This window comes from Phycodurus eques, chromosome 6, assembly GCF_024500275.1.
Source record: "Phycodurus eques isolate BA_2022a chromosome 6, UOR_Pequ_1.1, whole genome shotgun sequence".
NCBI classification, from domain to species: Eukaryota; Metazoa; Chordata; class Actinopteri; order Syngnathiformes; family Syngnathidae; genus Phycodurus; species Phycodurus eques.
In genome coordinates, this window is record NC_084530.1 from 26,393,092 (window position 1) to 26,420,214 (window position 27,123).

General features: G+C 41.6%; 1 protein-coding gene across 2 annotated transcripts in view; it reads left to right on the forward strand.

Annotated features, from left to right (window-relative positions):
• The window catches only part of sdk1b (sidekick cell adhesion molecule 1b), a 276,239-nt gene that overhangs the window by 127,419 nt on the left and 121,697 nt on the right, over window positions 1–27,123 (forward strand). For both annotated transcript variants that reach the window (XM_061679905.1, XM_061679907.1), the window contains exon 6: window positions 3,038–3,171. In XM_061679905.1, coding sequence (XP_061535889.1) covers window positions 3,038–3,171 — 134 coding nt within the window. The remainder of the gene's footprint in view (window positions 1–3,037; window positions 3,172–27,123) is intronic.

Below are 27,123 nucleotides of genomic sequence, written 5' to 3' on the forward strand. Positions count from 1 at the left end.
TCTTTATTGACCGATGAGATCCTCTCTGCTCATCGCTGCTCTTCTGCTTCACTTTTTGGAGGATTAGAACCTTGTTCACTTTCCAACACTAACTTGCAAAGATCAACTCCCGAGACAAAGACAAAGTTGATTTACCATAATTTCTCGTGTGTAATGCGCACCCCTCAAAATTCTGGAAAACCCTTATACCTATGTATATATTATCTGTATTTCGTTAGTTTTTTCAAATAACTATTCTGAAGTTAAGCACTTTATTTGAACACGTCATACTTTCTCTTTATTTACTTGCTCTTATATTGCAATTCACATCCCTACTTTTATTTAGTAAATTAGAAAACACACAGTTGTGCTCATATGTTTGATTACCCAGGCGGAATTTGTAAGATGGGTACAATTCTTTAAAGAAAACATGCAGGGCCAGCCGAAACACATTTAATTTTATTTTAATGGGATACAAATTAAACTGTCAGGCATTTCAGAGAAGCATTATCATTAAACAAAACATAATCATAAAGAAATTCATGATGGTTGTTGTTCAGTCATCAGTCGTATTTAAAAATAAAATAAATACAAAATAATATTTCACCCATTCTGCCTGGGTATGTAAACTTATGAGCACAATTGTACATATATGCAGTCATATGTCATATTGGAATGAAAGTGTAGGATACACCTTTTTTATAACCTTTAGGTGGCAGTGGCATACCTGAATGAAAGTGAACAACCTTTTCATAACCTCTAGGTGCCGGTGGCATACCAGAATGAAAGTGTACAACTTTTTCATAACCTCTAGATGGTGGCATACATTTATAAATGGGAAGGTTTTTTTCCCATTTTCCCCTATACTTATGTATAATGCGCACTATTGACTTTTCACAAATTTTCTTGGGGAAAAAAAATTTGCATTATATATGAGAAATTACGGTAAGTATTCTGCATGGGGTCTATAAGTCCTTTTCCTTTGCAGCTTAAATATCTCACAATAGTGAGTGCACCCTTCACATTTTTGTAAATATTTTATGACACTATATGTTGTCAGCCAGCGCGGTGAACGACTGGTTAGCACGTCTGCCTCACAGTTCTGGGGACCGGGGTGCAAATCTCACCCCCGCCTGTGTGGAGTTTTCATGTTCTCCCCTTGCCTGGGTGGGTTTTCTCCGGGTGCTCCGATTTCCTCCCACATCCCCAAAACATGCGTGGTAGGTTGACTGAAGACTCTAAATTGCCCGTAGGTGTGAATGTGAGTGTGAATGGTTGTTTGTTTCTATGTGCCGTGCGATTGGCTGGCGACCGGTTCAGGGTGTACCCCGCCTCTCGCCCGGAGATAGGTGGCATAGGCTCCAGCAGCCCGCGACCATAGTGAGGAGAAGCGGTAAAGAAAATGGTTGGATGGATGGATGTTGTCATAAGGCGACCATACATTTAATTTATATGGGTTCACAGTCATAACGGTTTTCCCGGGTAAAACATAACTACAATGTGGCCCATGATAAAAATGCATTTGACACCCCTGCTGTATACAGTAAAAAAAAAAAAAATAATAATAATCTTAAAAAGTTATAGCGGAAGCACTAATAAATCGTGTTTGACTAGTTTTGTAGCACTGGTACATCAGGCTCCATCACTGATTCAACAGAAACAACATCATTGGAAATATAAATACTTAATACACGACGAAACAACTAATAAGCAGAAGAAGGGTGAAAGGCATAAGTGAAAACATGGACAAGTGGAAAGTATATATTTTAATAGAGTCGCCTCCTAAGACTAGTTCCAGCCGAGATTGCACTTTCAGAGGAATCGCTCCCTCTTAACACATTCCATCATCCTTCTAAAGAGGCGCAGTCGAGAGTGTTTTTGACATATTGTGAGGCCACTTCTACCGCTACCTCTTGGTATGGGAGCTGTAATAACAGCGGCCCTAACAGCTACGCTACACCTCGGCGGAGTGCCGTCAGGAGATCTGTGGAGATCACCAGAGGCTTTCTGACATACTGTATATCTAGTGCCCTTCGCATGGTAATGAAGATTATCACAGACCCTCACACCTTCTTTTGAAATTTTTCAATCCCTTGCTGGAGAAATTACGAAATCGACCATTTATAGATGCCATGGCCAACTGATAGATTAATTACATTTTAACTGTTTGTTAATGAGCTTCTGTTACACACGCTATGCTATTAATTCTAGCTGGCAAAGGTTGAATATGCCTTTTTTGTGCTTTTTTTCTCTTTTCAATTGTGAAAAAATCTGCCGTACAGTCATTTTTTTTGTTGCACGCACAGTGTCTCTAACCCTTGCCTACAGATGTACTTTTCTTCAAGAAATTGTCTATACCCACAATATTCACTTTTATACACATTGCATATCTTATCCCACTTTATGCCTTTTTAATATGGCCTAAAATCCTGAGTGCATCTCTCAGGGTCGTACGCATCAGACCACAGAGTATAGTAGACACAGAATAAATAAGACAGCCATCAGGCTTTAATATGCTTTCTTCTGCCTTTTCTCATATTGATCGTGTCTTACCGCTACAACTCATGTTTTTCCCAAAACATATTGGGGTTTCTAGTCGCTGTCAGCCTGAAAAACACAAGTAGCATAAATAAACCATCAACCTGCGCTTCCGGAGTAGCAGCACCCCCTTCCCAGAACAACGGGTTTAAACACGGTATAAAATATATCCAACTTCTCAGTCCCTCAACATGTTTGTGTAACAGCTTGTAAGAAGCACTTCTGAAAAATAAATTCCGCGGAGATGATCCTTTGCCAGCGCTAGTGATTGGAGCTAGTTTGCAGGGGAAATGACTACGGATAAGCAGGACAAACGCACGACTACACACAAAAACAATGGCTGTCAGAAATAGGCTGGCTAATCCGCCTCCCTGTCTGACGCTCGCATTCAATTGTTGCTTTGCTCCTTGTGATTTTGGAATGTGCCAAATACTCTCTCCTCTCCAGGGTCTTAGATTGAACAATGTACCTTCCTGAATTTTGTTTGTTTTGTAACCACCTCTATGCGTGTCTCTTGCAGCGCCATCGCCTTGGATAATCAGCTGGTCGTCCTGGCAACGACCACCGCAGATGCGGGACGTTACCACGTGGAGGCCGTGAATGAAATGACGGGCGATAACGTGACGAGTCCTGCCATCTACTTGAGCATCTCGGGTAAGGGTGGGGGGGCGAATCAAAGAAAGGTTTTCTTCTTTCATTTTGAAACATTCAATGCATTGTTCATTGGTGTGTTTGGGTATCAGTTGGATAGCACAACTCAATCCATTTGCTGTCTTCCCTCATTCCAAATTAGGTTCATTATAGACTCTAAACCCCTCAAACGTACAACCAAAAAAAAAAACCTGTAGCTCTCAAAGTACCACTGCCATTGACCAACCTTAAATTACATTTGCGTGAACAGCTGAACTGTTCATTAAAAACGAGACAGAGGTTTTATACCTAAAGCCTATATTTAATGTTATTGTAAGCCATTATAATGTTTGAACATTAACATACATACAATATAGGAAAAGAAACTTGACTTAAATACTGAAATGCTCCTGACGTCACACATTATAAGAGTTGAGCACCATCCAATTGAACACCATCTAATGAAAAAAAACAACAAAAAACAGCTAAAAAGATTTTTGGCTGATAGATCCGCCCCTGTGCTGAGCAGCAGCAGAATCCCATCTCCACATTCAGAACCAAAATGAGAGAAATCTGTACTAAGCTAACCTTGAGATGGATGAAAAGGTGGAGCAAACAATTGCAAATTTCAGGCACATCTTACCGAATGATGTGCGATTGGTGGAAAACAAGGAACTGAGACATGAGAACGAATTGCTTCTTTTTCTCTTCTCTGACCTTGCCACCCAATGTAGCAGGCAAACAAAACAGATTTTATCAATTGTTAATTTTGTGTCTGGCGGCCCGCAAAAAAGAAAAAAAAAAAAAAACAGACGGTGGGCCTCAAATGGCTGCCGTCACGTAGTTTGGAGACCCCTGCACAGCACGTGTTGACAGGTTTTGAGCCTCTCTTGAAAATGTTGTTTCAACTCCAAATGGTACCACTTTTGGGGCGAGGCTCCACCGTAATTACGGGATGAAATTGGCCTCGCCGGAGCCCCATCTTTTAATGACGTTCCCGGAATTATTCTATCACCCCGGTTACCCCTAACATCCGTCTTTATCGCTGTGGGAGTGAGATGATAGACTACACCGTCGACCAACTCCTTCAGCTGAGACGTTCACTGGAGAGAACGAGCGACAGTGAGAGAGGCAGGTAGTGCTCTGTCCCTTGTGGCTGTATAGGCTTTTAATTAGATTTTCTTTACGGGGTTGTATCCTTTGGCATCCTTTGTCACATATATGCACTGACACACACACACGCACACACAACTTGTTACAGCTGTCAGCATGGAGCGTTCCCCAGGGTGCTTTCTAAGAAATGGTAAGGGGAGCGTGGTTAGACTTTACTGATAGGACTTGGGTCGTAAAATGTCAGTTTGCTCTTTTGTGTGTTTTTATCAGCTTGTGTTTTCCCACATTAAACTTTCCTCTAGGAAATATCCTTTGCTATAAAACAAGCATGTTAGCTGCTGTTGTTATTGGTATTGAGAGAGGAAGGGTTAAGGAAGGAATTTGGAAAACGGGCAAATTTTTTTTTTTTTTTTTTTTTTTTACCGAAATGTAATGAGAAATGAAATTGGATGGTGGGAGGTCTGAGCTAATATCATTCAGTACAACAGGTTTCCGGCAGTGTTGAACCGGTTTGACTTACATTAACAAATTCCATTTCAACCACCCAATTTGTTACATGACTGAGCAGGATATAAAGTCACTTGATAAATTACTAGTAATCTATAACTTATACAATGGGTCCTTGGTTTACGACAAAGTACCATTTCCCAATTTGTTACGTAGGTTGGAACGCGCCATAGTCTCTCACCAACCTACGGTTAGCGCACTAGTATAGTCAGAATTCAAATAAATATTTGTAAGAAAAACACTTCTAGGGCATAAACATAAAATAATAAAGTGAAAAACATTAAGTGCGGTCTAAACTGATTATGCCTTCTTGTGCTGCGTGACAGGGTATTCTTACACCGTAGAACCACTGTATGACTGTACCGTCCTAAACCGGGTACCGCCTTTACTATGTCATCACCATACCATCATAACTAATTATAACCTCAGGAAAGAGCAAACGTGCAAATGCATGAGGAATAGTTTTCATCCCTGGTAGTTGGTGGCTTTTTTTTAATTTAGTCGGTTAGCTACTTTAAGCCAGAATGCGCGAAAACCACACGACCGATTTCCATGAAACTCTGCAGATGAGTAATAAATGTGCAGCGTAACATCCATCAGTTATTTTCTTTCTTCTTTTCATCATTTTACAAAGATATGCGAGGAACTACGTGCGTATATGTCTTGTTTGGGGGGTGTGGTACCAGAAAGTCATTACAGTTATCGTAAAACAGATCGAGCATAAAATAGTTCTGACTGCAGTGAAATGCAAGCCAGACGTAAGGCACGAAGCCGATTACAATAACGCTTCAAACACGTTTGTCCATAATATGATGTGGCTCGTGGATCAGCTGATGGATCGTGGTAGTGTTCCGGACTGATTGTGGCAGCTCAAATGGTAATGTAGCTTTGTAAACGTGACCAATTAAATATTAAAATGAAATGTAGTGTTTCATATTCTCTAGCTGAGCCTAGATTTGAAATATCAGGGATTTTCAGTTGTTTCATGTTCAATTAAAAACAAATAACCTTTTTTGTTTAACGCCTGAACTGATATTTGAATAGAAAAACGAGGGTGATATGGCCTAAAACTAAACAGAAGTGTAAAAATCATAATGGAAATATTTCTGAATGGGTTATATAGTTCCTGAGCAAAGTGAAATTGATTTAAAAAAAAAAACAACAACAACAAACAGATTTAGTAATGTATCTTTATGACCATTTATTGTGCAGATCTCAAAACTAAATTTAGCACTCTATGGTGCAAAGTAGTGTGAATGAACGCAAACAACTGATTGCTGATGCAGTATTTAATATTCATCTTTGTATTAATATACTTTTAACCTCAAAGGCTCCTCTTCCTGGCTGAAATGCTATAACGTACTGATTCATTTCTGGTTTTTGGACGTGTCGTGTGTGCCTAGCTGTTCTATTATTTTCTCTCTTTGCTGTTCATAGTTTGTTGCGCTCTGCTGTAACGCGGTTCGAGCTAGACTTCTGATTAAAGTGTACCGGACCACCTTGGCATTTATTCTGGTGTTTCGCTGCTCCACTTAACATTTCACATTAGTTTAGTGCTTAGCATGACTTCTTCGTCGTCTTCTGTTATCGCTTCTTGCTTGGTGTGTCACATGCAGCTACTCCTCGTCCTCCTCTAGCGATTAGCAATTCTTGTCGGTGGTGTAGATTATTTGCCCCCACAGAGGCGATAGCTACTCAGCCACAGCTCGTGCGACGCAAGTTAGCTTAGCATTTCCCGAAGTACTTTACGAGCAATGCGGAAAGCAGGGTGGATGGGTGACTGTTTGATGTGGATGAACTGCTTTTTTAAAACCATCTTGGGGCTGCTTAGAAAATGGTTGGCAACGCCATGGTCAGATGTGCGTGAAGCCATTTTCAAACTGAGGCAAATACAATATCATTAACAAGCGTTATCATGATTGGTCGTTAGAGTCCACATTTATAGCATTGTGCAAATTTATTCAATCTACCGCACACTCCCGCTCTTGACTATGAGGCTGACATAGGGCAGAGCAATAATGCATTACATTTTGGTGCATATTGGAACAAAAATGAAGAAAGAGGAATTTATTTGCCAAGTAATCTGAAAAACACATTCTGATTCGTGACATGATGTGATTTCTTGACACATTTCATTCGTGACAAATGAAAGCTTCCACTGTATTTTCCACCTTCTCTCCTCTGTTTAATAGCCGGCACAGGCGAAGGCGCATTTCCAGAGCTGTCTGTCAAGCCCTCTTTAAAAAGAAACAAAATTTAAAAAATAATACAATCCTATAAATGTGCTCAAACAAATTAGAAACCTATTTCCTACTCTCCCTTTTCTTACTTTAATTCCTACTTTGCGCTCTGCAAAGAAGAAGAGAGGGAAAGTAAAATTATCAGAGGCAAACACAAAAAGCAAGTAATGAAGTGAGTCATTGGTGGAGAGTGAGAATATCAAATCAGAGTTGCCGCTGAGGACTTTGTAATATTTCTTTCTTTGTGCGCACGAGTAAAACATTACAGGTGCGAGAGAGAGAGAGAGAGAGAGAGAGAGAGAGAGTGATAGTGATAGTCAGCTTGTCGCAAATCACGCTTCCTCGTGATGGACAGTCCAAATCATTTGACTAATCTGCAGGGCCTGTTAGACGGCGGCGTACGACCGGCCACATGACCTGCCCACGTGACAGATCCATTATCACCATATGCCCGCCTGCTTTTCCTGGCTGAAGATGAAGAGAAAAAGAAAAAGAAAAAGAAAAAAAGCATTAGCTGTCACCCGCGCTCAAGAAGGAACAGGCACAATTGATGGCGGCTCTAAAATAAACAGCTCCTACAGCGCTTTAATGCCGAAGACAGTATATGGCCATAAACTTAACATCTTCAGTCACCGATGCGCTACATGTACAGTAGGACATGCTAGAACTATTTTTATTCTATTTATTTATTCCATGATTTTAAAAAATCAAAATAAAGCAAATTAATTCATACACTGTGAAATTTGATACAAAATGTATCAAAAAAAGTGTAGTGAGGGAAGTAATGCTGTAAGTAAAATCAACATCCATCCATTTTCTTTACCGCTTAACATGTTCATGGTCGCAAGGAGCTGGAGTCTGTCTTGTCTTGTCTTTGGGCGACAAGGCGGGCTACGCCTTGGATGTAGAGACAGACGACCTTTCCCACTTGCATCCACACCTATAGGCAATGAGCGGAAAGTCAGAAGCGGTACAAACTTGGATGGATTCAGGTTTCTGGAAGGTTAATTTCCAGTGGGTTTCCTTGAAGGTACTGGTGTCTCCAGGCTCGTTTTTACCCACGGAGCTGTCAGGAAACAGAACTGTGTTTATATTTCATCTCGGCACAGAGGGTCATAACCGAGAGAAATGTTTTCCCCATTCCCTCTATGCCGTCGGAATTTTAAATTTGGTACCCGGGGGCTACATGGCTGCAACCCACTGCTCCTCAGGGATAGATTAAATGGAAATTTTGTTGTACCATCTGGTACGAGTACCTTTAGCTTCCTTGCAAAATGGAGTTGTTAGTCATGACCTAAAGTCAGCTGGGGATAGGCTGCAGTTCACCTGTGACCCTAATGAGGACAAGCACTATAGAAAATGGATGGATAGTGTATGCCTATTACATGACAGAAAACCACTTCCAATTGCCTGAGGGCTTTTATTTTCCTGGAAGTGATAAGAGATGAGCCTCCCTAGTCCAATTAATTAAAGTCCACACATACATCCATCCTATCATCGCTCTTTGATGCACAAGCACACCAACACACCTCGGCCTGTCAATCAAAGCCGCGGCGGCATAGCCTTCATGTCGGCGTGCTTCTTTCCCCTCACTTCAGCACAGTGGAGGTCTTTGCAGATTTCTACTGCAGACCATTAGAGCAAAATATCCCCAAAGAGAGACCCGCCGCACACGGCCACATGAAAGACACACAAACACAGCAAAGACGCGAGCCCGGAGGCGCTCGGCATGTCTTGGACGCCATCAAAGACCAGATGAGCATTGAGGAGAGTAAAGAAACGAGGAGAAGGAAAAAACCAGTAAGCATGAACAGCCAGAGAAAAAAAGAGGTCAGAATGTGGTTCTTGAACAAAGCTGACGAGGTGGGGGAAGTAGCCGCGACGTGGATCAAATGGCGGCGATAAGGGCCCAGAAGAAAAGAAGAGTTTGTGGCAGATACACGCTGATACAATTATAAGCGCACTTCAAATGCTATCTCAGCTCTCGCCTCAATAATTGATCAGCAGCCTCCATCTTTTCTATAGCCAAGGAGCTAATGTCACGCTTGTTAATGATTGCTGAACAGCAAGAAAAGTGCTTGAAATATTCCCATTCATACATGTAACACATGCGTACAGTGGATATACTGAAAATAGGTTTTTATGATATCTAAAATATACCCTGCCTGTATTGCATCCCCCCGCCTGTGTGGAGTTTGCATGTTCTCCCCGTGCCTGCGTGGGTTTTCTCCGGGCACTCCGGTTTCCTCCCACATCCCAAAAACATGCATGCTAGGTTAATTGAAGTCTCTAAATTGCCCGTAGGTGTGAATGTGAGTGCGAATGGTTGTTTGTTTGTATGTGCCCTGCGATTGTCTGGCAACCAGTTCAGGGTGTACCCCGCCTCCTGCCCGATGATAGCTGGGATAGGCTCCAGCACGCCTGCGACCCTAGTGAGGAGAAACGGCTCAGAAAATCGATGGATGGATGGACAACGCCTTTAGACGCAACCGCAATGGATTTGAAATTCAGTGTTCCCCTACTATATCGCTCTTCATCGGTGATCGTTTTTCCAGTACAGTGTACCACCACCACACCACCACAAATAGAGAAAATCAGCGGATAATTGACTCCCATTATAATTGCATTACTTTTTCTTTTCTTTTTACTCAAAATGTTCTGGAATAATCGGGAGTATACAGCCAATAAGGGAAATATATAGAATAAAAAGAAAAACAAAAGTTGGGAAAATCTTGGAAAGAAAAATGAAAACCCGCAAATAGGTGAATCCGTAGGTGCCGGACCGTGAGTATGCCGGGGTCCACTGTCTGCCTTTTTACTGTAACAAAAGAAGAGCCACAGTTACAGAGCCTACAGACGCACTTTTCAGCCATTTATTGAAGGACAGTAAAACAGAAACAGGATGAGCACACGAACGCAGGAGCTGCTGCCAGCCACTAATACTTGGATGAAAACCGGTACCGTAAATGGCTGCCTGATTTCTGTCCCACTTTGTTTTCAGTGTGTTGTCCCGGCTACCGGGCTGAAATCAGGCCAAGTCCTTGCCCGCTGAAGAATATTCCATTTATTTGCCTTCAAAAAGTCTATCATCTTCATGTATGTATAAATAAAATGTTCCAAGATGGTGCAAACCATTTGTGTCATTCTAGGACAGGAAACAAAAAAAGCAAAACAAATAAATAAAATCTTGTGGAATCAGATTATTTGCACATATGAAACCAAGGTCAACTTTTATGAGAGGAGAAAAGTACAGGCAGTCCTCAGTTTAGGACAGAGCTCTGTTCTATTTGTATGTGAGTGAAAACAGGTGGAAGACCCTCACTAACTAATGCTAACGCAATAGTAAAGTCATAATTACAGCAAATATTTGTATGATAAATGAACATGTTCTGACGCCGATGCGCAAACTATTTCATTGTGCGCCACCGGTAACACCTAAACTTCAGATGTCCGTACAGTGGTAAACAGAGAACCCCTTGTATGCAGAAGGAAAGCTCATGATCCAAACAAACTGAACTAGTCCCATTACCTAAAAACTAATACCTGTACACCCAATTTAAGGTAAAAACTTCAGTGAAGTAAAAAAAAAAAAAAAAAAAAAAAAAAAAAACTTAAGAACACGAAGCACAACAGTATAAAGTTGTAGCCTACCTTTCGCAAACTTGAAATTCATTGCCAAGCCTTAAATCTGTCCTACTTTTGACTGTTTTATTATGTCACATTGCTGTGGAAAAAGGTCATTAAAACAATAAAGCTAACCTCAGACTTTTGCACTGTGCTGCATACTGTTGCATACGAGCGTCTGGATGTCAAATCATTTCTCTTCCAAGTCATTCCACTGCGCTGTAAGGATTTGGATTATTCTGAACAGCTACTGGAGGGCAAAGCCATCCCAGAGCAGACTGAAATAGAGCTGATTGACTGCAGGTTTCCCCCCAAAAATGAATGGTAAAATAACCTTACATTCTCACATAGCAATCATCACAGTATGTGTTAGGGAGAATGTGTGAGTTTGATTACATCGGAGCAGTGATTGGAGCAAAGTCCCTCTGGGTTTGATTACACCCTCTGTCAGAAACCCGACAACCCCCGAGCCCACCCCCTCCCGCACCCCAATAGCGTCTGCCCTTTTATAGCGTTCTATTCTCTGTCTTTCCTTAGTCGTGCTCTGTCATGAGCTAGGCTGGTGTCTGACCTGAATATAACCCAGACTCACACACACACACACACACACACACACACTCACACACACGCACGCATGCGCGCACACACACACATTCCAATGAAGTTCGGACGTTATGCAAAACAGAATAGGCTGTGCAAATCCTTTTCAACGTGTATTCAAATGAATACAGTACAAAAACAAGATATAAAATTTTCAAACTGATTAACATTAATGATTTTTTGGGCAAATATTCTCTCATTTTGAATTTGATGCCTGCAACATATTCCAAAAAAACGCTGGGACAGGGGTAACAAAAGACGGGGTAAGTTGAGGAATGCTAAAAAACAAAAAACAAACAAACAATTAAAAAAATCCATAGGTGAACAGGCTCATTGAAAACAGGTGAGTGTCATGATTGGGTATGAAAGGAGCTTGCCCGAAAGGCTCAGTTGTTCACAAGCAAGGATGGGGCGAGGTTCACCACTTTGTCAACAACTGTGTGAGCAAATAGTCCCAACAGTTCAAGAGCAACATTTCTAAACGTACAATTGCAAGGAATTAATGGATTTCGTCATCTACGGTTCATAATATTAGCAAAAGATTCGGATTCCAGCTTCACTCCAACATTGAATGCCCGTGACCTTAGACTCCTCAGGTGGCACCGGTATCATTATGTAAAGGATATTGCCACGTGGGCTCAGGAACACTTCAGAAAACCATTGTCAGTTAACACAGTAGGTCGCTACATCTACAAATGCAAGTTAAAACTCTACCATGCAAAGCGAAAGCCACATATCAACGACACCCAAAATCGCCACCGCCGGCTTCTCTGGGCCTGAGCTCACCTGAGATGGACTGACGCAAAGTGGAAAAGTGTGCTGTCTTCTGACGAATCCACATTTCAGATTGTTTTGGTAAATTATGGACGTCGTGTCCTCTGGGCCGAAAAGGAAAGGGACCATACGGATTGTTATCAGCACAAAGTTCAAAATCCATCATCTGTGATGGTATGGCTTTTTCTTTTCCCAATGCAGTTATAATGGGTGTCAATTATATACAGATTTTCGCTCTTCGCATTCCGGCCCGGTCCCTATCCCCCGTGAAAAGGGTCCACCGTATTGATATGAATTGTTTAACTTTGTATGCAAGTGTATGTGTGCGTATTGGTGTGTGTGCTTGCTGACAATATGTGTTATGTTTGTGTGCCAATCTGCCATTTGTTTCTGTCCCTAATGCCCCCCCTCCACCAGATGTTTCCGTTCCACATCACTGAATCTTAAATGAGAGCCGCCGCTGCTCTTTTTGCACACGTGTGTCTGTGTGTGTGTTTGTGTGCGCATTTGTGTGTGTTTGCTCCAGGTCCCATCCTAGTTGCTCTGTACGCACTTCTAATTGGAGATATTTTACTGTCCCTGAACAGTGTGTGATAGTTGTGGCATGTGGAGTTCAATGTTGCGTTGTGTGCATATACTGTGTTAAAATTTAGGAAAAACGACGAGAAACCTCTTGTCATCTGAAGGTTGCTACACTGAATTTTTTAGAAATTTGTAAAGAGTTCTAGACGGCCAGAGGTTTCTTTCCTCGAACCCAAACACACACAACAATGCGGGTAGTGAATCTTAGGGAAAATGTAATGATCTAACATGAGGAATCTACAGGGAACAACAAAGAAAAACACAAAAAACAAAGTACAGACGAACATTGGCAAAGGAAACTGACTTGTGATGTGAGATTGGTAGAATGACTGTGTAGTGAAGGCATACAGCTGGGGATTCCTGTTCTCGTTAAGTTAAACCCAAGTATGCACGAATCTGTACTTTTAGTAGACCGCAATGTTGGACTTACGTGTCTTGAATACGTTTGAGGCCGGCGGGTCAAGCTTCCGAGTGTTCGGCCGGCCCGTACCGGGAACAAGTGGATTTGGCAGCAAGGAAGAAGAAAAAGGAAAAAAAGGAGCCTAAAATGTTCCCAGGCAGGACGGCCGGAGCCCGGGTGCCTCGGCTCACAAGACGTTCGGAACAGGCTTACTGTGCCCGCTTCCGTCCCCCCCGGGGTGAGCTCAGGCCCCCAAAAGGGTAGCACGGAGGTGGTGGAAGTTAATTCCCTTAGCGTTCTTGTGCGAACTCGGTATCTTTTGTCTCTGCTTTGATGCTCCAGGCGCCGGTAATTCACTTAGCGTCGGCATGCCAAAGCAAATGTCTGTGTCTTGCTTGCTTCTGATGATCATGGCTGGTGATCCACTTAGCGTCTGTATGTGAAGTTGAGTCTCGCCAACCCGTGGTTGTCCATCTCGGCGGGAAGAACGAGTCTCGCCGGAGACTGGGGTGCTGGGTGTCATCTTTCCATGGCGTGTACGCCACACATGCGTTACAGTTTCACTACACTAAAAAAAAAACATTACAACACTACAGCTGCTGATGTGTCTTTCGGCTGGTCTCAGCGTAGAGTAACTACACTTTATGAAAACAGTTCATTTCTTTGCACTCTTTAAAAAAAAAAAAATTTATATACAACACTGCTATTTTCTAACACCTAACCAAAAATATTTGTGTTTTTTGTGAGGCATTATAATTAATTAATAGGGAAAATGGATTTCATATACAGTATGTGTATCTCAATGAATTTGAAAAACATTGAACAGTTTATTATTGTAGTAGTTCAATTCAAAAACTGAAACTCATTCATTACATAGATGAATTAAACACATCGGAGTGTACTTTTGAGAAGGCCTATTTCTCCCTAATTTTGATATTAAAAATCATTTTGATTGTTTATTACGTGATATTTTCTTCATATGGTGCATTTTAGGTTTTTGTTAGGTCTACGCTATAACAAGCCAAATGATAAAATAATAATAATGTTCATTAACTATTTCATTCAGCGGAGAGACACTTTTTGAATCGAACAACGGAAAAACATTTCCCGCCATATTCTAATGGACCTTTATTTTGCAAATAATGAGTTTGCTACTATGGAGTCTCTGATATCAATACCAAAACGTGTCAAAACTTAAGGACATTTTAGCCTGAAGAATGCCATCAGTGGAAAATGGCACACAATGAATGGGTGACTGCAGGAAAAATTAAATAAAAGTGCATTGATCTAAAACAGAAATTACTTTACACAAAAGAACAAAAACATCCGCCACAAAACTTGTACATCTGCTTCCCAGTGAATAAGGTAAGATAGTGATCAGTTTCTTTATGTTGCGACATAATCCCCATTGCTGATTGGACGGCTGGGTGGTTTTCTCCAATTTCTTGTAGGGTGACCCACCCGAAGACAAAACAAGCCCCACGTTGGACGCTTTAGTAGCTCGCTACCCCACCCCCGATAACCGCACATGAGAGCACTGAACAGTGACATTAAATTCCGCTCAAATGACTTTTAATTAATTACTCCCACAACCTATTGTAACAGTGTAACAAGCGGCTCCACGTGTTTATTATTCAACAACATGATAAAGATATTAGATCCATTTTGGACTCTCCAGATTTTGTATTGCATCAGAAGTTATTAATTGACTGAGGGTAATTTACAAGGTAATATTATGATAATATCCATTTTAATGATTTTTTTTTTTTGTCATCATCTAAAATAAGGCTACACATTTAGACAAAATAAGGTCAGTCATAGTCAGTTTTTTATTTTCAGCACAGGGGTTTGAAGTTTTTAACACCGGAAGCTGAGTACCGAAAATCGGTATTCATGAGCATTTTTCCTCTCTTCCGATCAAACAAGCAAAATCCGTATTATTGGATGTCTCTAAAAGTTTATCCTGAGTGATTAGCCATCCTGTGGTGTGGGTTGTGTTGAAAGTATATATTTTTTTCTTCCTCCGCAATCCGCTCAGGAAGCTGTTGGCACCGACAGTCATAAGTGTTGAATATTGAAAATCAGAAATCCTTGTGTGTGTGATCAACATCAAGTTGGGCCGAGCCACCGTCTCTGTGATTACGCCCTGAAACTGAAGAAAAGCCAAATTAGGAAGAGATCTGAAGTTTGTGTAATGTTTCTCAGTCTGCAGTATCACTATACAGTAGAACCTAACCTACCTCCAAAGTGGAGTCACGCACGGACAATCGGTTGAAATTTAAGCATTTTCCCATTTTTCTCTGATAGATTATCCTGACTAGTTATCCTGTGGTTTGTGGTGTGTCCTCCTAGAAAAATTGTCAGGGCCGATAATCATAAATGCTAAACCTGTTTCATTTTTACGATCACTAATCCTGGATCCCGGTTGTGTTGAGCATTTTTATAACGCTTCTCCCGAGTCATTCACCACAATACAAATGATAGGGAGAAGAGTTTGCCACTACGATGCGGTTACTGTCACAGCTGCACAAACATGCAATGAGTTGTACCCCAAAGCAAACGTAACAAACTGAGCCGGTATAACAGGTATAAAGATGCACGCAAGCGTGATAATGCAGAGAACAAAAAGCACCATGACGAAAGGTCGACATGAAAAACAAAATTAACCAGAAGAAGAAACTAAAAGAGGTAGACAATATGCCACCGGAGGAAGTTGCAGGACGAAAAAATAAAACTCAAAAACCTATACAAGGCTGAGAAAGAAAACAAAAACAGAAAACACAGTCGTACTTACGGAAATGCGGAAGACGAGAGGTACTACTGGCAGAATGACAGAAAACACCAGAAGGCACACGATAGTAACAAAGTAGGCAACTGACGATGACGACTAACAACGAACAGTAACTCGGCAACTTCCCCCTGCCTTCCCTGCGTCTAAATACCCAACTGAAGATGATGGCCGGCCATCATCTTCAGTTGTCTGGCGATACAGGGGACTCCGCCCACCAATCACCGCCAAAAAACGGCAACACGAGTAAAAAAACAAAAAGCAGAGGGCAAAACACAACAGAATATGACAGTTACCATATATGACAACCATTAGTAGTCAAGCTTCCTCTATTTCTTCTTCTACTTCTGGCAGTCTGGATGCCCTGTGGCACCATGCTGCCTATTACTGGTCAGTCTTGGTACTCCCAATTGTTGGTGGAGGTATAGTTTTGTGTGTGGTGTTCTGCAAGGATCCCATTTGCCAATAGCATGTTTGAGGCCTCTCACATTTCAATAATTTGTTAAGATGTTAAAAATCTGTATGTGTTTACCCCACTTAGCATTATGGTCCTGCTGTTGCTGTCCGTCAAGTTTTTGTATTGGTCACACCAGATGTCTTAAGTATATTTCACTCCCAAAAATCGGAGGTTTTCTAATTAACTGGGTAGATGGCTATATTTCACTATGACAAAGTGGACATGTTAAGCTTGTCAACATCCAACTACACGCATAATATGATTAAAATTACGAAACATAAGGGTAAATATTTACTTTCCAACTAGCCACCGGTTCACCCTCCGTTGAAGAAAGACACAATACTGGTCAAAATGTCACTGAAAACATTAAAAGGTTTTCTTAAAGCTGTATTGAAAATAAATTAATGTTTCTTTTGAGAGACTTATCATTGTACTGGTACAATATGTGTGCAAATATTTGGCCACTTATTAAAAGACCTCCATTTCATTTGTCGATGACACTTTCACGATGATTGAGTGATTCTGATTCATCATGATATTGACCCTTGTGGCAATCTTCTACTTGGCGGGATTTTGTGTAACAGGCAAGGGTGGACAAAAGCCTGAGTTTTCGTCACAGCGCTGAAGAGGCAATTTAGCAGTATCTCTATCTGAAAAAGGCCAGCTTTTACTTTCAAACCTTTTATTTACGATGCCCTACTTTACTCCGGCAGAGCCACGCTTGTTTTATACTTCTTCCCGCACAGCTCTGCTCAGCGAATGACTCGGTACATCTATTAATTCCTGCCACAACAGTTTGCGTCTGAAATTATTCTATTGACTATTGCAGCTGCAGAGGGATCAGACCGACCCCCGTTCATGCCCCCCCCCGTCACACCCCCACACTCTCATTTTGCCGTCTTTTGTTTCTCGCCGTGCTTCTATAATTAAAACCCAGGCGCAGAGACAAAGAGATGGGAGTGATGGACAGGAGAGTGAGTCATGCACTATGTTGGTCTGACAAGCAATATGCTCACAGCGTGACTGCTTTGTGTGTACTTCCATCTAGTTCATTGTATGTGTTTTCTATCTTAGAACTGATATCCATGTGTATTGTTTTGACAGTCTTGTAGGCGCACACCCACTCACCCGGGCCAACATTCAAGAATCATTTGAAGGAAAATGGATGTAATTAAGAGAGTGGGAGACCAAGCAACTCAACGAACAAGAAAAGCCAGATGCTGCCTGTAACAAGTGTTTTGTTCAAGCTGCGAAGCTCACGGGCCATGAGAGCAAAACCAGCTGCAAACTCAACTTTCTGTTGGCCGCAGTCGCATCAAGGGCGGCGTGCTCCACTCTCCAACAGGAAACGAAGCATCTTGACGTTGTTTGTATGCGTCAACGTGTCTTGTGGCAATATGCAAATGAAGCAGATGTGTCAATGTTCTACGTTGAATCAGCCGAAAGAGCTGTGCAGCGGCATTAGGAATAGCCGAGGGCAGTTGCCGGGCGGAATAATGCGCTGCTATTGTGAGGGATGCCAGCCGGAAAAAAAACCCTGATGTGCCATCGACGCTGACTAATTTACGGGCGCACACGCTGGCTTCTGCGTACAGATATTATCCGGCGCTGCTCGAAGGAGATGGAATGCGCGAGCACACATGAAAGCCACTCAGGGATACTGGATGAGGTGTGAAGTGCAACAATAAGTTGCTGGTTGTTTTAATGATGCCGCCAGCCACGCCGCTATCCTCTCCGCCACCCGTGCAACCTGAAACTGTGATGTTATATATGCGCTTATGCAAATGAATGTTGTGGATAGCAGCTGGAGAGAGCACATACACACAGACAGATGTTATACAGTCATTACTTTGTTACTTCAAAGAGAACTAGTGGTAGCGCATGTATCAATGGCACCGATGCGGAACTGGGGGGGGGGGGGCAAAGTCATCCCGGCCGTATTTTGCCTTGGGAGGGAGGTACAGCGTTCCCCTGCGAAATTGTGGTTCACCTACTGCAGCCTTGCTACATGACAGATTTTTTTTTTGTGTTCAGCTGACTTCACAATAAGCAGCTGTTTGGCAAATTGTGAACAATTCATCAAAAAAAGAGGCTTCAGGCTGTTTAATGCCACTCCCAGTTGAAGTTTACTGTCTCGCGAATAGGGTTGGTCATCGTTTGAATCGGACCGATTCCAGTCCCAATTCCGGTTCCTTATTTCGATTCTAGTTCCAAATGATTCTCGATTCCGATTCTTTTAGCGGGCTGGTTCAAAAAAGTTTGCATGTTTTAAATAAAGGTTGTCCAAATTATGAACATCCATTTTCTTAGCAGCCCACAGCATGGACTAAAATAAACATTTGACTTGGGGTTCTTTATAACCAGTATCAATATCAAACCTATGAACTAAAAGTAAAGTTTTAGCTCAATGTGAAGCTTTTTTTTTTTTTTTTTGTCATCGGCTCCTACATTAGTTTGAAGACTAAACTAACTGCAAAAAACCATCAGTGCAAAATTGCAACCAACCGTTTACCTTGTTAGTTGTCTCAATGTTGGCATAGATGTATTTTTTTGCTTTACAGACCCAGTTGACTGAGAGTTGACTTCACTGAAGCTCCGTGTAGTGTAGGCTGAGGCTCGAGCGCGTCAGACACTACACATCATGAAAGCCTCCTTTGCACAAGAAAATCTTATTCCAAGTGTTGCACTGAGGCGACTGGTCATTCATTTGAACAAAGTTCAGACACACTTTTGTTCACCGCCACTGGGCACAGGCACATCTTTGTGAGAGTTCTTATTTGTTGGTTTTTGCCGCTTCTTGGTTGGTTTTCGTCATTTCTTCGGGGTCACCGGACTAGGCATCGAAACTGGGAACGATTCCGGGAGAACTGGAACGTTAGTCCCGGTTCCAATTGGTTCTCGATTCTCGATGCCCAACCCTACTCGTGAAACATAGAGAATTACATCTTGTCTATTTAAAACAACAAAGTCCCTTCTGAAAAATACTCGCAAACAATGTAAAACGCCATTGACACGTTAACGGTTAGCACTGGTAGTTTCGGTTTTAGAAGCAATGGATGTTTGAACATAAACGGTGGAGCAACACATTTAGACAGATAATATAACAATACTCACAGGCATGTATTCTTTTCCTCAGAAAAATGACTAGTAATGAGTTACAGTGGTAGTAGAAGACATTCTATTCTATCATGCTTTGTGTTTTCTATTCCTTTTATTCTTGTAAAAACTATTTTTGTCTACAAATATGTTTAAAATGTTTTTTTAAAAGACCGTTATAAGCAGTTGAAATTTGTTTAAAGCATGAGGGAGGGATAAAACATTTTTTTATAAAACATACAGTATTACTATATAATTGTAAAGGTTCACTTTTTGCCAGTGGGCCTTGAATTTATCCCCACGATGAACATGGATTAACTGTAATATCAGAGCCATAAGAGAGGTGGGATGATGCCTGGGTTTAAAGGAATGACGGAAAGACAGGACAGAAGTGGGAAGTTTAACAGTTGATATTGACTGAAATGACAAATTACTCAAAGAAAAGTGTAAAAAAAATAAAAAACCCAGAGTGCCATATTTGAGTTCGTTTGGATGCGAAGGGACTACTTTTTGGATGACGAAAGCATACAATGTTTTTATTCTGTGGGGGGGGGGGGTGAACACTTCCATTGTGATTCAAATGGTAAAAAAGAGGAAAAATAGATTCTAATACATCGCCTTTTCACGTTTCTGCACTTGGTGGGTGGAGGTCATCGTCAGACTCGTCCAAAATGAGCAGCCAGACAGGATTACAATGTTCATACCCTTTCTTGTACCACCGTGTTCTGCTTGTGTAGGGGCTTTCATCAACACTTTCAGAGTATCCAGAATATAAATGAAATATTATTATGCATGCAAATTCACCGCCCCGTCTCTGTGCGCCGCTGCTCGCTCTTGTGTGCACTGTGTAACAGGTTAGATGACAGTTCCGGGCCGGTCGGCAGATGTTCATTTGTCGCAACAGAAAAAGCCAGCCAGACGCGCCAGTGAATGATGAGGCTGCGAGTCAAAGCAACTGTGATGCTGTACAGGAAGAAAAGAAATCTAAAGGAAGGGTGGAACATGTGATAATGAGGTGCTGAGGAAGAGGAAATAGTCCACACAGAGTTTAGACGAGACAGGAAAAAGAAGGATATGAGGGCATTGATTGCTTAGCTCAGCATATGCGCTATACTGTATATATGTGTGATTATACCAGTAGTTATTCTGGATAAAAGCAAAGAAACTAAATGCCCATCTATGCAAAGCTTGTACACAAGCACATTTTTGGATCACATGGCCTCGTTAGCTTCAAGGTGTTGAACTGCATGGGCTGGCTTCATGCGTAACCTCTGTACTGTTCACAAATACACCTATTCAAGTTGCCCCCCCCCCCCCTCCTCCTCCTCCCCGGTGGAAGCTAACATCAGTTATTGACTGAAAAACTCACCTGTTAACAGCTCTTGCCGTTGTTTTGTCCTCTGTCTTGAATGCCCCAAGATGGTGCCTGAGTCCTGAATAATAGGGAAAATAGTAGTAGTATTCGCAACGTGACAAGTAACTGCCAATCAGCCTGTTCGAGCTTATTAGTGGATATTTTTAACTGAAACTTGTTAGCCAATCTTAGAAAGGGTTCCCCGGGTAGCAGATGAACCCAAAGGGTCAAGTTATACTGTTGTATTCTAATTGGAAGGCATTTTTTGACTAGATTTTCTATGGGCGATATCACAAAAAACATTGCCCGAAAATACAGTGTTCGTTTTTCGCAGTTAATGGGGACCAGAACCCCCCGTGAAAGGTGAAAAACCGCAAAGTAGGGTTTGCCCCCCCTCACCCCTAGGAATTTTCGTGGATGTGTATGTGGGTCTGCCTCACAGTTCTGAGGACCCGGGTTCAATCCCCGTCCCCGCCTGTGTGGAGTTTGCATGTTCTCCCCGTGCCTGCGTGGGTTTTCTCCGGGCACTTTGGTTTCCTCCCACATCCCAAAAACATGCATTAATTGGAGACTCTAAAAATTGCCCGTAGGTGTGACTGTGAGTGCGAATGGTTGTTTGTTTGTATGTGCCCTGCGATTGGCTGGCAACCAGTTCAGGGTGTACCCCGCCTCTTGCCCGACGATAGCTGGGATAGGCTCCAGCACGCCCGCGACCCTAGTGAGGAGAAGCGGCTCGGAAAATGGATGGATGGATGGTGTATGTGGGTACCAGAACATGTAAAATATGTAAACAGTATTTATACTTTACATATTTGAGACAAAGATTACAACAGTACACTTATTTACTTAAATCTTTAATTATAAACCCTTATACAGTAATTACAGTTTATTATACAGTAATTAACATTCATCAACATTGCCTTATGAGAGAGGCGAAGAGGCTTGCGTTGGTGGCGGAGGAGAGGCTCTCACTTGACTCGGAGACTCTTCTCCTGGAGGCGCTTCTCATGGTGTAGCTGGGGATTTACCTTGGAGAACAACAAAATTCAAAATTCCCTGTACAAGGACATAACCCCGTCTCTTATTACGTGGCGTTACCACACGTTTGACTTCCTTATTGAAGCAGTTTTGAGGCTGTTTGCTTCCTCTTTCTTGATGTACCGCACTGTAGAGTCATTCACGGCGCAATGGCGTGCCATAGAATCATAACTTCTGCCCTCTTTGATCAAATATAAAGGTTTCACTTTTTCACTGATGGTCATCATCTTCTTCTTCCTCATTGGCACCCTGGAGGAAGCTTTCGCAGGGGCACAGCGCATCGGCGGCATTGTAAGGGCTTGCTTAACTAATAAGAAAAAATATCGCTTCAACAAAAAAGTTATTGCGCAAACAAACAGAGTGGACGAGACTGGCGAGACACAACAAGGGAAGATGCTGGGTGAGGCTGCGATGATGCGCAGCCAATCAGCTCATGGGATAAATCCACTCATGCTCTCATTGGTCGATGTCGCGTCGGGAACCAATCACGCGCCTTGTATGAGTGCCCGTACAGTACAGGCATGTACAAAGCCTCTGAGTCAACTCCTCTCTTTGTTTGGCATGCAGGGAAACCTTCTTTCGCGCGCATCAACATGAAACAACGCGTCTTTCCGCAATATGGCTGCCGATATGGCTGTATTTTATTTATTTTTTTATGAATATTTTGGAAAACCATGGAAGCACTGAAGCCGCAAAACGTGAAGCGCGAATTGGTGAGGGAACGCTGTAACCTTTTTTTTCCCCCCGGCACAAAAAGCTCAATCTCTCCGGAACCCATCATCCAGTTTTCAAAAGTCTTGGTGCGTTGTACTCAGGCTTAAGTGCCCATTCCAACCAGACAGACATTTTGACACTGTCGTTTTTGAGAAATATTGTCATGTTGCTAGTAGTGTGATCAAAGTGATACATCTCAATGGAGCGACGAAGATCTGGGGAAGGAGTTACATATGTATGTACACACACATGACCGGTGCATTTTTTTTTTTTTTTCAATTCTCTGTAAACCATTTACTTTTAAGTGCAGTGTTGTAAGACGACTTTAACATTACATTAAAGTTATTTAGGATTATAGTTACATTATAAAATTATAAAATGTTTCAACTATTAATATAGACAATGAAAGTGTTTTTAGGGATGGCATGAATTATACTGCCTTGTTGTAAGCGATGTTTCACTGCAGGCAAACAACAACACAAAAGTTATTCGAAGAAAAATAGATTTAAAGAAAGAGGAAAAGGAATGGGAGGCATGGAAGGGGGAGAGTTCAAGAAAGCGAGCCGGTGCAAAAAGTGGGACTGCTTTGAGGACAAAAAAATGGGAAGTAGAAAGAGAGGCGGAGTGTGAAAAGGAATATTGAAAGGGGATGTTGAAAACAGGAATAGATCAGCAGGGCCTTTAATCCAAATATAGTCGCTGTTGCTTACCTTTCTCTCACTCTTCGTGCGTGTGCTCATGTAAAAAACATGCACTATACCTCATACAGCAGCAGTGTGTGCGTGTTGGTTATATGTGGCCATACTGTGATTCACAGACAGATGACGGCCATTACCAGCCTGCCCAAGCCGGGGGGAACAGCTGGAGCCTGATCACACTGATCTATTGCTGCTCTAATGAATCTGTTATGGCCAGACCCAAACAATCCATCTCCGAGCCACTTAATCAATTAGGCCATTAATCAGACACGGACCCCAACTGTTCTTGCCGGGGTGGGGGGACGGGGCGGGATGAGTGATCGCATGACATATAAACACAGACAAAAAGACACACAAACACGTGCGCTTAACTTGTGAGTCAGCAAGTGTGCAAAGTGCTCGGAAAGTGAGTTCTCATCAGGCACAACAAATCGAAACGCTTTGTTGGCAACTCGGCAGTACGGCTGCGGTGTGGACGGGAGGCACGTCTGCCTCACAATCGAGAGGTCACAGTCGGCTTTCATATTTGTTTGGCAAAGTTTTACGCCGGATGCCCTTCCTGACGCAACCCTCTGCATTCATCCGGGCTTGGGACCGGCCTACAGTTTGCACTGACTTGTGCCCCCCATAGGGCTGCATTGGGTTAATGTATATCATGTCATATTAGTATGAATAAATGATATAAAGTACATGTACTGCATTTAAATTTTGTCCAAAGACGCCAGCTATAAAGAAAACACTAATTTTAGAAAGTTGGGCCACTAAACTGGTGTATCGATTGATTGTGTTTACAAGATCATTCACGCACTGATAACATAAATGCCTCTAATTATGCTTTTGCTAAAGTTTCTTTTTCTAAAATGAAATACTCCCAGTGTTGCGCTATAGTAATTAAATGACAGCTCTAAGTCATGTGACTCTCTCTGAACACACACATAAAAGCAACACTCAGACACACAGTGCATTAAAAAACTCACGTGTCTGTTTTTTCTGAGAATTATTAGCAGACGATGTGCTCAATAGAGGCTGATTATGTACCCAGCTTGTTGAACTAATAACCTTCGAGGGAGAGACGAGCAGGGAAAATAAACAGTATAAGCAATCAGGCTTTTATTCAAAAAGCACAAATTGTCTGATTTCTTATTATAATAGAGGAAACTAGTGTATATGCAAATATTAAAACTACCAAGGCAATGTAAAATATCAAGTTTTATTCAGGAATTAAAATCCTTGGTGCTCATTGAACTACAAATTTGAACCAAAATTACTTTTGTATCTTACTATTTATATTTTACTTTCCCAGAAAATTGAAACATGAACATATATTCAGTATAGTGATGATACAGTGATTACAGATTTACATTTACAGTACAATCAATATTTTACTTGTTTCCCCCCCCCCCATAAACAATAATGGAAATACAAATAATCCCTTTCAAGGTCAAACTGTTATGTCATTTTCATTTTACTTTAATTTATAGTCGTAATTTTCAATCCCTCAAGTAACTGTACAGGCAATTTTTAACTAACATTTTAACGTGTCACAAAAAAGTTAACTGCTGTATGATCAAACTAAAATGAAACCCCAAAAAAACATACCATTTGACATGTGACGGAGGTGTGACATTTAAGGTCGTGAAGAGGGAACATGGCTGAATACAAGCCGATGACTTGGCTTTCTAAACCGTTTATAATTTCTTCTGTACCTGTAGATGAGATAGTGAAGCATGCAGTCTGACGCCAAAAATATGTCGACACGATGAGACATCATTTTTTCATTTCCCTTACAACTATGTATAATATGCTAATGTTTTTTGAAAAGAAAAATGCATATTATGCATGACAAATAAGTATTATTTTGACAAATGACTGTTCTGGGTTAGAGGTCCCAAACGTGCTCCCCCCCACCCCCCCCCCCCAAAAAAAAATTATATTATAATTATATAATTATTATTATAATGCCCAAATTGGAAGCAGCTATCCTTGGCAGATATAAATTGTTAAATGTTTTTGCAATGTAATGTGGTCAAAGTTTGTTGATCATGTTTCAGAATGAAAACCTGTTCAAGGCCCATTCATCTCAGATTTCAGCTTTATTTTCTTTGTATTCAATCTTGCTTTGCTGTGGAGGTAATGAGGCCACACTTCCTCTTCGCCATCATTGTTTGTGGAAATAATTCAAATGTTGTGGCATGCTGCTTCCTGAAGTCGTTTTGGACCAGCGGGCTTTCTCTCTCTCGAGTCAATAATTTTCTACCCATTGATATTCGCATTTTATTACAACAAGAAAAAGTGAGTCTCAGCATGCCACGCGACACCCAACGACCCAAAGCATTGCCAAGGCCATGTCAGCTTTGATTGATCCGTCGCGTGCCTGCCAGCTTTGTCTGAATGGACAGTGCCAAAAAAAAGTGGAGGGCATACGCGAAGAGTCATGAACACTAAGATGGAATATCGCTCCTTCTTTCTGGGGACACTTGAAATTCAATATCCTCCCACATGCTAACACATTTACTTGTGCCGAGTATCTTCTGTGCTCACCTCATCGCGTCTGCCGGACAAGAATGAGGCGATAAAGAGTGGCGAGGACATAAAGACAAAGGAGGCGAGACAATGAAGGAGCGTGATGTATGCGCAGGGTTACCGTGCCAGTTTCTGGAGGGGAAAATAAGGAGAAAAGCACCTGATTAAATGAGGACGCATCTTCTCTGTTGCCGCTTGTCTTCCATCTGGTGTTTCGCCGCCAGCTAGAGCCTCCAGAGCAACACTGCGCTTCACATTTGGCTCACCAGAAGTTGCTAAATGAAGGGGAAAGATGAATACATTATAGGGGAAAACCACCGCTTTCCGTATTCAGTGGTGCCTTGAGATGCGAGCCGTCATTTGGCCGCGTTTTTGTTTTGACTTCCGAGCGCAAACCTGAGATACGAGCGCTTTATGGTGGCAATAAACTCAATTCAACACACTTCACAATAAGCACCACTTTAACAAATGGTGACGATTTTGTCAAATAAGAGCTTCAAGCTGTTTAATGGCACTCCCAGTTGAAGTTTATGGACAAACTAAGCATAAAGTAAAGAGAATTACAAATTGTAGCTTGATGCTAACAAATGACCAAATGAATGGAAAACACCATTGACAGGCTAACAGTTAGTATCGACAGTCGCGGTTTTAGAACCTTTTAAGAAATGGATATTTGAACGCATATGGTGGAACAACACACATAGACATAATATAATATTACTCACAGGTATACATTCTTCATCCTTCACAAAAAAATGACTAATATTACAGCAACCTATTGAGTGGTAGAACAGAAGAAGAAGAAGAAGAAGAAGAAGACTCTTTTTCTTCGTTTGTCTGCATGACTGTACTATAAAATAGTGCCGTCCGGTGGCCAAAGCAGGCACATCAGAAGGCGCAGCACGCTGATGAAGGAAACATTAGCTCATGAGGCACAAACTGTTTAATGCTTTACATTCTATTTTATTATTTTATCACCCTGTGTTTTTATAAAGTACAATATTGGAGAGTGCTATTTTTCCTTATTAAAAAACTGTGTTTTTGTTTTTTTTTTGTACATCACCCATCTCAAACTATAAATCACCTGACTTTTATCCCAGCGTTATTCTTAACATAAACACTCGTCCTTTGTGTTTTTCCTGCCCTCTTGTTAAGAATTGGGAAAGATCAAATCTCCATTCAATCAATACACACACATACTGTGTCCCCCCCAAGGCTACATTTGAAGGCTGGAATATCGCAGTGTGAAGGCTGCTCAAATTCAAAGGCTGCTAACAAATGCAGCCTTCATTGACCAACACACCACTGCTCAGTTTGTGAAGTCATTCAAATATGGCAGCATAAATATAATTGCCAGGTTTGTAGTCATCAAAGCTGGCAACATGTGACACAACCTAGATTTCAGGAACCAAAGCCGGATCGTACCATCGCTGATTTATTTTGATGCCAGAGTCATTACATTTGAATC